The sequence below is a fragment of the Puntigrus tetrazona genome, chromosome 24 (assembly GCF_018831695.1).
Source record: "Puntigrus tetrazona isolate hp1 chromosome 24, ASM1883169v1, whole genome shotgun sequence".
NCBI lineage: Eukaryota > Metazoa > Chordata > Actinopteri > Cypriniformes > Cyprinidae > Puntigrus > Puntigrus tetrazona.
Genome location: NC_056722.1, coordinates 19,108,710 through 19,121,935, shown reverse-complemented (window position 1 = coordinate 19,121,935; position 13,226 = coordinate 19,108,710). Strand labels below are relative to the sequence as shown.

Sequence of the window (13,226 nt, the reverse complement as noted above, 5' to 3'; positions counted from 1 at the left end):
GCCTGCTCCACGTTCTGAGTGGTCATCTATTGATTACACATTATATTTATCTACGGCTCTCGCGCCCAGCTCGGAACCTCATCGGCACATGTAAAAATAAATAAATAAATGTATAAGTCTATTCCAAGAGGTCCTTTTTAATCAAGTGACATCAATCAAAAAGGATTGTGGGTAAGTAGCCATGGCTCGGCTAGCAGCGGCCGTGAGCGGTCTGGATCCTCCAACGACCCGCTGAAAACATATGCTCCATGTCCCATTATTTATGAAGGGCTATCCTTTAGCCTTCTCTCCAATTACTCGCCCTATCATTTTCCAAAATCTAAAAACTGTTTTCAATCAACATAGCCAGCGCTATTACCGAGGGCCTACGGGATGAGAGGAGGCTCTCTCTCACTCACTCCCCTCTTCCTTCCAACTGATTGGACCGCTTTGCATTCCGCACCGCGCCGTTCCGTGATTGAATCCGTCGCCTGAATTACGGCTGTCGACTCGAGGAGCTGAGGATTCTTAACCCAACCTAGTGGCCGCCTCCAGCCGCTGTGAGGTGTGTGTGTGTTCGTAAGTGTGCGCAGAGTCGAGAAAAAGTGCTGGACGAGCGTTTATGCGCAATGTTTGGTGAGCAAATTTCCAAGATAATTTGTGATTAAAGTCTTACGTCTATCCTCTGCCGACAGGACCTTTTTGACGGCGTATTCCCAGTCAAAGATGAATCTGTAGAAGCACAGTTGGTTGTAGAGGGCTTTCTCGGAATACTACAATAAAAACACAAAAGAAAACAGATTAGACCAGATATTACAACTACAGGGTGATAAAGTATACCGAAAACTACCTGGTTATCCTTCTGGGGAACAAAGCAAGGTTTTAAAAAAAGACAGGTCAACATGATTTGTCTCAAGCTAGTCAAAATCCAGACAAAATGCTCTGTAAAACTGTGCATCACTATTACAGGTAAAATACATAGAATTTTAACATGTAACTGAATTTAGCAAATTACTCCGATTTCTTGTGGACTTCTGACAAGCAGAAATTTCATTGCACTGAAAGTAAAAATCACAAACCAATGCTTGAATAAAAAAAGCTTTATTGGGAATATTGGGAGAACCGACTAAATTCATGAATAGTTCACTGGGTGATTAAGAGGCATTTTCTTAAAACTGTACTTTAATATTTCTATAGGTATTAGAATACCATTCTGAAATTTGCAGCATTGAAAGTATCTGTTCATGGTTTTTATGTTGTTGATTTTTTTAAATTAGGAAAAGCATTGTAATGTTTGAAATAAACTTTCATATTATAAAACAAAGTATTTAATTGCAGAGTTTTCATTGCAACAAATTTGCTATATATATATATATATATATATATATATATATATATATATATATATATATATATATATATATATATATATATATAAAATAACAATAATAATAATGTGTATAGAGAGAGAGAGAGAGAAAGAGTATTGCGCAGAGGGTTTTAAACACTGTGTACTGTATCATTGGTAGATTCTGCAGCAAAAATTTAAGACTTGCTCATTATAAAAGTAAAGTATTACTTTAACATTCAAAGCTCTTTACCAATTCTTCAGTGACACTGTGGTTGCTGATTATTCCTTTGCATATTCAATATAACTAAAAAAAGAAAAAGGAAAAACCAATTAGCTAAAATCATACCGATGCGGTTTAGTACTACATGTTATTGTCCCAGAGAAAATGAAAGGCTGAAGCGTAATGAGATTGGTGCGGCTCAATCAGGGAAAGCTGGAGAATCACCTGTGTTAATTACAGCTGCGGAGACAGGTAGTGTTTGTCGTATATTCTCCACTGTCACAGACAAAGACAAACACACACGCTCAGTCAAACCTCGAGTTTGGAGTCACAGAACCTGTGAAACTGTCTGATTGGCCGAAAACAGCCAGTGTACTCCCCACCTTCTCTCCTGACAAAAGCAGGAAACGGTGTTTGGTTTGTAAATTCGGCTGTAATTACCGTTAGCCATGTGTCTAACTGCCAGAGGCGCGCAGGTCGAGCGAGAGAATAAAAGAGAATAGGGAGGGAGAAGGGGAAAAAAAAAAAAGAGAGAGAAATGTTCAGCTCTGAAATTACCTCTTTCATAATAGTTTGTTTTGATAAGGCAGCGTGTGTGGATCTGATGAACAACTGTTGCTGTCAATTTGATTAGCCATTATACTTTTATGTTAATTGCTGTTATTGGGTCACAGTCTTTCTGTGTCACCATAGAATCAGAGCAATGTGGGTGCCGGAGGAGTTTAGCAAGGGCTCTCTCCTCAGCACAACGGCTTTTAATTGCCCTCTACAGCTTCCGATGAGCCCGGCAGCTGTTGACCCATAATGCACTGGCTGGTCAACAGCCGTGCCTGTCGATTTAGCAATGCGGCCATAATGGAGCTACCATAATCGGAGCCAGGTCGCCATGTATGAGCGAAGGAGATCGTGAACTAAAAACGTAGTCCAAGAAATAAGTGGACGGACACACGAAGCAGGGCCAGGACAAGCTTCACAGCTGTGCTGACAGGTGTCAAAAGGGGTGTGACCAAGGCGCCGTCAAACGTTATTGAATTTAAACCCCCCCACTCCGCAAACAGAGGCCCCTCCCTTATGCAGCTTTGCTCGGCTCAATGCTTTGTTCCTGTACTGACACCATTTCAATTTTCTCCACAAATCTGCAGCATTTTCGGCCCGAGTGACTGAGGAGCAAACCAGCTGTGAAATTGCCTCTCTCCTGAGACCCCACCTCATCTCAACCCCACCCCCACGTGATAGAGACGTGGCAGCCAGAGCCGTACCACCGAACCTTTGGTACAGCCTAAACGCAGCCTGCCGGAAGAGCTGGATGGAGGGGAAAAGAGAAAGTGTCAAGTGTGAGAGACCTTAGACTACGACCAAAGGGGTGTAAAAATAAAGTAGCTATGCTTAAAGTCACTCAATGAAGATCACTGGCCAAACTTCCGATGCGGATCGTTTAACGACTCCTTGTGGTCATGGTGCTTATATGTAAAGGATGTATAATATCCTCTTTGAACCGAGAAGCAGAGAAAATGGCTACTCTTTCAATTCGCATAGATCTGTGCAGCTGCAAAAGAGAGGACGTGGAGAGGAAAAAAAAAGAAGAAAAATCTCCAAACAGTTTTAATGAGGCTTAACAAAAAAAAAAAAAAAAAAAAAAAACCTTCCAATCTGAGTTAATTTTATCGGGCTGAGCTGGAAAAGGAAGGCGATCGGCATCACAAGGTTTCATAACGAGTCAATATATGTAAATCTTTACAAGGCAAACACAGTGGGAAACAAAGACATTTAACTGAAGCGCCAGTTGATGTCTCCACTTTTTGTGCACATAATTTCTCCCCATTGAAAGGTATAATTGCCTGCTATTTGAAGATATTCATGCTCAATTTTTGAAATTAATTTCAATTGGGGGGAAATGTAGAAATGTCAGCTCCCGTGAAAGGGATTTGATTTCAATTATCCTTGCTCAAAGGACTGTGATTTCCAAATACACTTAAGCAAAATTATGACAAGAATTTTTGTTCCCAGAAATTCAGTGTTTAAAGAGCGATTAGACGATAAATGGACTGGCTTTGAATTGAAGTGAATGCGCCGGTTACCATCTGAAAGGCACTCAATTATCCCTGATTGCTCCTGTTATAATGTATCAAATAGAGATACCTGCTATTGCTGTAATTTGTGTGAAAATTAACATGCTGCAATTTCCACTAGAGGGAAAAAAAGGAAGCCCTAATGGGTGCCTGAACGTACATCAATAAAATGGAGAGGGAGAGAGAGAGAGAGACAGCGGGTGGGGGTGGTTGGAGAGATCTACGAGTGAGGGAAAGCAGCTGAAAAAGAAAAACGGAGAGAGAGAGAGTGCGCCAGTGAAAGAAAATGAGCGAGAGAGAGGGAAAAAATTTAATTTACTGAAAATATTACAAATTGCACCTGTGTACAACTCCTTCAAATTACCGGCCAATCAGCCGAGGGTGCCTATTACGCTTCCATTTAATCTGGATACAATGGTAGTCAATGTCTCTGTGTCCGTGGAGACACCAGAGGAGACGCATTGCTGTCAGCCGAGCTGTAAAGCCCAGAACGACAGAGGGACGGTAGAGGGGTGAGGAAGTTAATGTTTTATTCAGCCGGCAGTTTAAACTGCCATCTCACCAGGCAGAGCGGAGGACAGCTAAGTGGCTATGGTGACAAGAGAAATTGTCCTTTTGGGTTTCAACCTGTCGCCACAGAACTAGACGCCGAAATAAAGCATGAGCAGGAAGAAAGAATTGATGGGGGGGGGGTTGCTGGTACTGGATGAAAATGATAAAGAAGACAGACAGGGACAAAGACAAGACACTAATTTTTGGAAGGGACGTTCCTCACTGTGTCTCTAAACCTGGCGAAGTCGCTTGAAGTGATCACAGCATGAAGAGTGAAACACCCCACATACAGGTTTTTAAGCAGCGAGTCCAAGGCCAAGTCCAACTGGAGGCTGGTTCTTATCAAAGGAAGCTTGTTAAAGCAGGAAGCGAACCCATAGTGTGTCATACGGGTCAGACAGGCCTGATAATTTATAATGTGTAGAAACACTGGTGACTGATGGAAAAAAACAAAAAACAAAACTACATGGACAGAGAATAAAAGGCCTGGGCCGAGGCATGGAGAACTTTCACAGGCTCCACAGCACCATCATCTGGACAAAGTGACTGTTTCTGTATACAAAAAAAAGTGCAGTACCTCAGGTCTCAGCGTAGATCTGAGACAGGCTGGACAGATCGGCCCGGATCTCGAGAACGCAATGGGCAGTCGGCGGGTTCGGTTCCGGCACGCCTGATCTTCACATAGCAGCCAGCCCTGTGTAAACCGAGAGAGGAAAAAAAGATTCAAACAGCTTATCGGCAGTGATGCACGTGTCCCTACGTGGCTGTGGACCCTAGGAGACGGGTCGCTGGTGCTTTTGCCTGTGGTGGGGCTGTGTGAGGCCTCAGCCTGGAGCAGATGCAGCTGCCCCCTGCTGACACTGCCTTTCCTGCCCCTGTTATTACAGCAGGGGCCAGGGGGTAATGTGGGTAATGCCCTGCTAATGACGGAGCACTAAATAAACCCCTAGTATCAGAGGAGCACCTGTCCCTGAAGCATTACCACCACCTACCCTACTATAGACTAGAGTGGGCTGAAAAAGAAAGAGAAAGGGGGAGATAGAAATAGAGACTCAAAAAAGGTCATGGTGAAAGATGCTAAAATAGATGCAATATTAGATAAAACTAAAACTTTAATATTACAATTTAAAATTATTCTGCGTTAAAATAATCAGAGAGAATACAAAAGACATTTATAATGTTACAAGGAAATGTATTTAAATTAAATGCTGCTCTTTTAAATTTTTCAAACTGTTTTTCTATGCTGATAATCATAAGAAATGTTACTTAAGCACCAATACAGCAAATTAGAAAGATATGACAGAACATGTGACGTTAAAGACTAGAGTAAAGGTTGCTGAAAATCTGATTCAAAGAATAAATAACATGAAAAATGGAAAGTGTTCACATTTTTTGATCAAGTAACCCTGGTGATCACTATAATCTATCACCTCCTTTATTTAAAATAACATTAGAGAAATGACAGGAAATTATTAGAAGACGGTGGAACTGGATCAAAAAAATGTTGCAAGCCAGGTTTAAACCTGCACGATCCACATGATCATCATCAATCTACATTATTATATGTCCCATATGTTGATTAAAATAACTTCACTGCTTTTTCACAACTTTTCCTTTTAAGATTGCTCAGGAAATTAACTTATTAACAATATTAACTTATAGCTATGATTTTTTTCTTGTAGACTCAATTAAGGTCTAACTTGATTCTGGTAAGAAATGCCTGATTTATGCTATAATTAATTCCCGATATAATCAAGTATGCTCTAGTTTCACTATGGTTTAGCTTCAGAAAGATGGCAGACAAACTGGTTTTATTTGTCTCTATTGGCTGATCTAAAATCATCGGCGGATAAACTGGTCAGATTATCGCTCCTGCTGAATCCAGAGATGAGTCTTGGCATCCCACCTGTGCTGTCAAACCTGTAGGGCCTACATGGGTTATTGTAAAGACCTCACAGCATTATCGGAATCAACGGCTTGTTTTAATTTCTCAATTAATCTCATCTGGGTGGCGTTTTGTGTGGATGTTATTTGAGTAATTAGCAGTAAGCCCAGGGGCTAAGGGAAACCCAGAGTGTGTAATTGAATCTGAACATATGTGAGCTGTTTGGCTTTCATTTTGAAGGGAGCGCCGGTGTTATCACCCCTCTGTTTGCCTTAACAGATCTTTTGTGCCTTTGGAGGCCCAAGACTAAACCAACAGTTCAGTTCCCATGGGCTTAGCAAAAGACTGCGACTACAGGAACACACACAAGTCAACTGAAAAACACACAAGTATGTCATTGTTTTCAAACACAAAATTCAGCAGGGATGGCCATTAGAGACTTTGTCCTATGTACAGTGGCCTGATTTGATGAAAAAGGGAGGGATGGAGACTTTTAGCCATTTCACCTGTCTGCTGACCCACATTTCTTCATTCTGAATTAGTCACCCTCAAAGAGGCATTGGGCTTACAAACATGCAGACTTCTGAAGTCTTTTATTCTCCTTGTTGCGCACAAAGGTAAAAACAGATTGAGAGTGAAAGATGACATTAGTGTCAATGCAAACCATAGGTTAGAAACTCAATTTTCGCAAGCATATTAGATTTGTGTATTGATGCACTTACCCGGAATCAGACTGATTCATATAAATCCTAATCCTAATGAATCCTGATTCATATAAAGATTAATACATTTCAAAATGGAATTTATTCTCATGATGTAAAAGCTGCAGTTTCACACGAGCCTAAGAAACAAAATTAAATTTTTCGGATTCCATTTTTTTAGGTTTAAAAGTATTAATGGTTAAATAAAATTTCATTATTCAAAATGCATGTCTAATTAATTGAAATTCTAAAACTTGCACAATTTAACAGCAAATTAGCAGCAATTTATTAAAAGTTTATCAAAAAACATTTTTCTGGCCCCTATAAAAGGTTTCATTTTTTATTCAGTTGAATTTTTCTATAAACACAAAGTTTTACATGAATAGAATCAATAGAAACTAATTAATTGATTTAAAAAAACAACAACAACAATATAACTGGTGTTAAATTGTAAATGTAAACAACCAATTTACATTTATCTGGTAAATTCTGGTAAATATTTGTTAAAATTATGTTTTAATAACTTATTTTATTAGAAGTACTATCACTGAAGTAAAATAATTTCACAGTTCAAATTAAACCAAACTTTTATATCTAAGGGTTGCTGTGAAAACCATTGTGTTCATTTGTACAAAATGTAAAAAACTTGTAAATGTAAAATGACACTTCTAGAAATTATTTGTATGTTCATGCACTCATATATTGAGAGAGCAAAGGCTGAAAACACTGAGCATTACACACTGTACGTATGTGACCCCTGGAGTCAAAGTATGTGTATAGTAAGCCAAACCGTACATCTGTGCCATTCATTCACAGAGACACAATATGCAGGATTCATATTTAGATTGTATATTTGTCAATATTAGTCAATAGTCAAGTGTAATTACCTATTTTATTTTATTTTTATTCAGCCAAAATTTGGCAGATATTAAATGTCACGTTTTACAGTAAATTCCGGTTTTATGAAAAATTTGCATGTTCATACAAAAACATTAAAATACCTATTTTTGGTACTTAAGAACAATTTCTTATTTTTTATAAGTGTAGAAAACAGTTGCTGCTTAATATTTTTGTGGAAACTACGCCATACTCTTGGCATCTTATAGTTTTCTTTGAATGTACGCCTGCCCTGCTCACCTGTGGACGCTCAAAACATTCTAAAAACACATCGGAAGAAACATTCACTTTTTATAAACTAGAGTCTACACGCCCTGACAAAATAGTCTAAACCAGGTGACAAAAACAACCTGCTTATTTTATAGGCAGACTCCGTTTGCATCTTCATTGTAACCAAGAAATGGAGGATGGGCAGAAAAAAAGAAGAAAATCAGGGAGCAAAAGAGAGAAAAAACATCTAATTGAAACACTAAGAGCTCGCTCTGTGAGAGAGAGAGGCAGGATAAAGCTTCATAATTGCATAATTATACCAGTCGATACCTGACACTGCGAATACAGCCACTTCTGCAGCCGTCAAATGAGTTCCACATAATTTAACCAAACACTGGGCAAAGACTGGGGCCCACAGATCAGTGCAAGCTACCGGAAAAACGTTCTTGCTCTCCTCCTTTCTTTCTCGCTTTCTCCATTTCACAATTTCGCTGTCGCATCTATACCTGCAGGTCTTTTTCTAGAGCGGTTTCACCCAGAGTATTTCGGTTCACCTCTGACTACAATCAGAACTTAGCACTTAAGGTTTCATATCCGTGTCAGGCTTGTAAGGAGATGTATTTCTCATTCAAAATGGTTAAGAAAGCACACAACTTGTGCTGTCTCAACACCTGATGTTGGAAACATGGCATGCCACACTGATAAGGTGGTTGCTAGGGAGTTGCTATGCAGCTAAAAAGGTGTTCAAAATCTGTAATAATCTGGTCCATAGGGCCGCACAATTAATCCAAATAACACAGAAAATCACAACATGGCTTATTGCAATTAACAAATAGTGAAGACTGTGATTTAATTAAATATATATGCACTGTGTGTTTCAGAGAGTTGTGAAAGATGTTCTCTCTGAAACACGTACCCTCATGGCAAAAACAGGATAAATAATAAGTCATAAAATGAACAAGAAGCTACACAAGACATAAGTTTAATTCTAGACAAAAAATATATGTTCAGATGATACTTTTTAAAATATTTTAATAATAATAATAATAATAATAATAATGGCACAATAAAATACTATGCTAAATAATGTAAAAGCACTATTTTTTTCCAAATCAATAAAAAAAACATTTTAAATGAAAAATAATTTAGCCCTACTGATCCCTACCTACGGCAAATGCAAGCCTCCTTGATTTTTTTTTGTCAGTTTAAATGCAGAAATTCTAAAAGTAATACAAGAAATGTCATTGAAAAGCATATCAACTGGACATTTTGCCTTATTTGAGTTCCATCCATAACTCAAACCATGAATGATGAATTGCATGCTGAAGAAACAACAACAGCGTTGTGTGCTTTAGCAAGCACCACTAAATGAAGGAATTTTGCCATCTAAACACCCATAAATTCACCAGCCCCACCGAACATGCACACAACCCCTCTCTGATGCCCTTAATCCAGAGCTGCCCCTTTTAGTCTAGAGAAAAAGCTGCGATTACAGACAGCTTGGTGCAAAAAAGCCTCCAAGACAACAGCCTCTCACGGGCTTTGTGCCTTGGTAATCAACAGCTGTACATTCACACAGTGGCTGTGGAGCCCGAGAGCGGCTGAATGGACGCAAATGCGTCCACTTTGTACATCTCTGCTTTAATCAAGCCTTTTCTATTCAGCAATCTGACCTTTTGTTCAAAACAGGATTATCACCTTTTTTTATTTATTTATTTCGGTCACCCCCCCACAACCACCACATCCCGAAGCCAGTTACCAAGGGCGAAGCACATGACGAACATAATTGCAATAATTTGTTAAACGCCATGGCAACCCACATTAGAATGGGGTAAATACGGGGGGTGCCACTTCGTGCCACGCTCTCATTTTGCAGAAGACTCCAGGAGTCAGAACGGATGACAAGGAAGGAGAGAAGTGGGGGGGGGTCAAAGGGGAAGGGGAGGGAGAAGAGAGGAAAGCATATTTGCTTTGTCTCTAAAGGGTGGTTTTATTGGTAATGGTGGTGGGCTGAAGGTGGAGGTGGCCGTGATTTCTTTCATGATTAATGCCTCGCTGGTGTTCTGTAGGAAACTCAACAAACACCGCTGACTTCCAATCTGTAACCATGTAAGCCGTGAGTCCTCCCTCACGCAGCCAGGCTTTCTCCCTCTATCTCTGCGAACAAACAACTCTATTTGAGCTCTCCCCTCAGCTGAAAGGAATCCTTAATTACACAATATCAGCCTCTTCATTGCTCCTAGTGTGGGAGGGGACGGCTGAGCTGTGTCCACTGAAGCTGGGCCTGAGCAAGGAGGGGGGCCGCATTCACTACCAGCAGCTGTTTCACACATACTGACAAAAGAGCCTACAGGCACCGTCCCAGCAAGGGAGGTGGCTACATTCAGGCCGCTAATTGATTTTTCTGCACAGCACTGTGGGAGAATATACCCCCACGACTTTCAAGTCGGAATCGTGAGTTTCCGGCATTCCAGAACTTCCCAGCTCGGCTAGAGAGGTTCCAGAACCTGGCTCGCTTGTCCCGACTGGACACGGCGTGCAGTGATTAAGGCTGTCGATCAAAACCCTCAGCTGGGAAATTAGATACACAGACGTGTACGCACTCTTAACGCAGACCCAATATCTGCACACTTGTCACATTACCAGGGCCTGTATTTCTCTAAAGACACAGAGAGTGCGCACAAAATTAAACCCATTTGTGACGCAGCGGGAGGGAGGCGGTAGCTGTTCGGAGCAACGCTCAAAAGCGAAAGGCCGCATCTGAAATTCAATAAAGACAGGAAATAAACAAACAGCATGAGGAAGGTGAGCTCAAATTAACCCATGTTAGGTGCTCACAGAGTATCCGGGTGGTGAAATGTGAATGTTGCAACAATTGTAGCCATCAGATCATTTAAGACCAACTCATTAGGCACGGAGCTAATTAAAAGCAGAGAACAAAGACTTAGACAACAAACTTGATAATGTAGTGTTACTGTATTAAACGGAGCTTTGGCAAAAGCATATATAAAACAAATATTTAGCCTTTTACGGAATATAAATTCTGTGACCTTTGACCCTTTGACATACACTTTTATATATATATATATATATATATATATATATATATATATATATATATATATACATATATACACATATACACATACACACACACACACACTTTTCAATTAAGATAATTAAACACATTCAGACTTTAGCACCATCTTCTATTTTGAAATTCATCTGAAATTCAACAGATTTAAAATCGCATAACTACAGGAAACACTGGCATCTAACAATATTTGAGAAAAAAACTGTTAAAAAAAGCATATACATCAAACCAAATACTGTTATTATCATTAACATTAAAAATGTTCTATTCTAAACTATTCTAAACTTAAATATTGGTATCAGTTTGTATATGATATGATAGTTTTCTACAAAGAAAATAAACAATTTTCATGCAGTGACTATTTATATATTGTTATATTTATATAACAATATATAAATGTGGCAAATGTGTCCAAAATGTGGCATATTCCTTGATATTATACATTAGAAGAATTCAGCTTTTATGATTTGATTCTTTGAACCATTCTGTGTTTTTCGCATAGTAAAAATTATTGTCCTGTATGTCTCAAAGAGTAGCCAATTTGGGAAAGGAATCAGTTCAATTTGTATTTGGATCTAAACATTCAAACGTAACCCCCTTTTTAACATTTTAAGTATCTAATTATTTTTTTAATTCTTAGTAATTGTAACTGATTATAGTAACCTGAACATTTGGTCAGAATTTACTCCAGAGATCTGCAAAACTCAAATAGTGCAAATAGACATTTATTAATTACATGGCTCCTTCTGCAAAACAGTGGCCAATCTGGAACACAACGGTGGTGTATTACAGGAAGCATTTGTTCATACTTACACTGTAGTATCTCCTGATGTGGCGGCGAATGTCCAGTTGCAGTTTATTGCCAATTTGAATACGATGCTCAATCGGGCTGCCCTGACAGGGGATATGGCAACAATTCCTCAGGCTGGGCTGTAAGGTGCTCCCCTGGAAATAAATAAATTCACTTTTAACACAGCATTTGATCACGACACACAAGCACCCCCCCAACACACACACAAAAACAACATAATCAGGGCATTTATCCTGTTGACTGGCATTGCCCAAAGAAGCTTTTAAAGGCTATTAGGCCTGGCCTATTAGACATTCAAACATACTAAAAATATAATGTCAGTGCCCTCGGACCAAGGCTATAGGGTATCCAGGTTGGAAAAAGAAACACACAGGAACAAAAAAAAAATGGTACTGCATTAAGCTTTCAGCTGTGTATCTGGGTGACAGCAAGTAACAAATGCCATACTGCGCAGATGATTTGCAAGCTTTGCCAGCCTTTCTACATCTAAAAGGCCCCAGACCTCCCATTGAGAAACAGTGGCAACAATTGTAGTTAAACAGTGGATAAAAACTACTGTAGCCTGATATCCCTTCAATCTAACCTCACATGGGCACTAGCAGAGCTGTTTATGGTGCTCATTATGCCTCAAATAAGCTGTATGTGTGCGACTAATGCGTCAGTACACTTGCTTGAGCTCACCATCTCACACAAACACATCACTCTTGCTTTTATGGTACGGCGGTGGTGAAGCGCCGCTCAATTCACTCTCCGGTAGTCGCTGCGAGCCATTAGCGTTTTTATGATCTTTACATCTCTCACTGAGCGCCACTTTAAGGGGGAACCATGTGTCTATGCAAATACTGTCTAGTATCATCTGTTTGCATTCCTGTTGTCCTCCTCTCTCTCTCCACGGACGGCTCTGATAAGAGAACGATCTGCAGTGACTGTGAGTCAAGGCTGTTCTTTCAAGCCTTTCTTTCATCAGAGCACTCCCTTTAACCAGAGCTCCGCTATAAACATGTACTCCTTATTATTAGATACCTTATCAGGAGTATATGTAACAAGCTTGTTTATTCATGAACATAATATACGCGTGGTACCACATGCTTTACAGTGTACATATGGATGTTTGTAAAAACACCAGTAGAGCTTATTGAGGGTAAATGCTACGCTGAATATGAAAATAAGGCAGCAAGACATAAGTGTAGTTTCTTCAATGTTTTCTGTGCTGCTATTCAGAAGTGCCCCTGTTTCACAAGATGAATCTGCAGCACTATGGTTAAACATTTTAAAGTGAGCACACAGGGCTGCCCAATTTGAAAACAACCACTCAATTGTGGTTTCATAATGACTCAGTTGAACTGCCTGGTGATCAAACACTCACTTTCTTACTGAATTGGCCTAGTTTGTGTATTTGGACACTGAACCACTGGATGACCCAATCGAACTGAACAGAGAAATGTTAAAATACTGAA

General features: G+C 39.6%; 1 protein-coding gene across 1 annotated transcript in view; it reads right to left on the bottom strand.

The window, feature by feature from the left end:
- pola1 (polymerase (DNA directed), alpha 1) overlaps positions 1–13,226 on the bottom strand; it is a 44,896-nt gene that overhangs the window by 8,433 nt on the left and 23,237 nt on the right. Inside the window, exons 34-36 of the mRNA XM_043226914.1 lie at positions 11,772–11,903; positions 4,749–4,865; positions 656–752 (exon numbers count right to left, since the gene is read on the bottom strand). Of these exons, the coding sequence (XP_043082849.1) occupies positions 656–752; positions 4,749–4,865; positions 11,772–11,903 (346 nt within the window). The remainder of the gene's footprint in view (positions 1–655; positions 753–4,748; positions 4,866–11,771; positions 11,904–13,226) is intronic.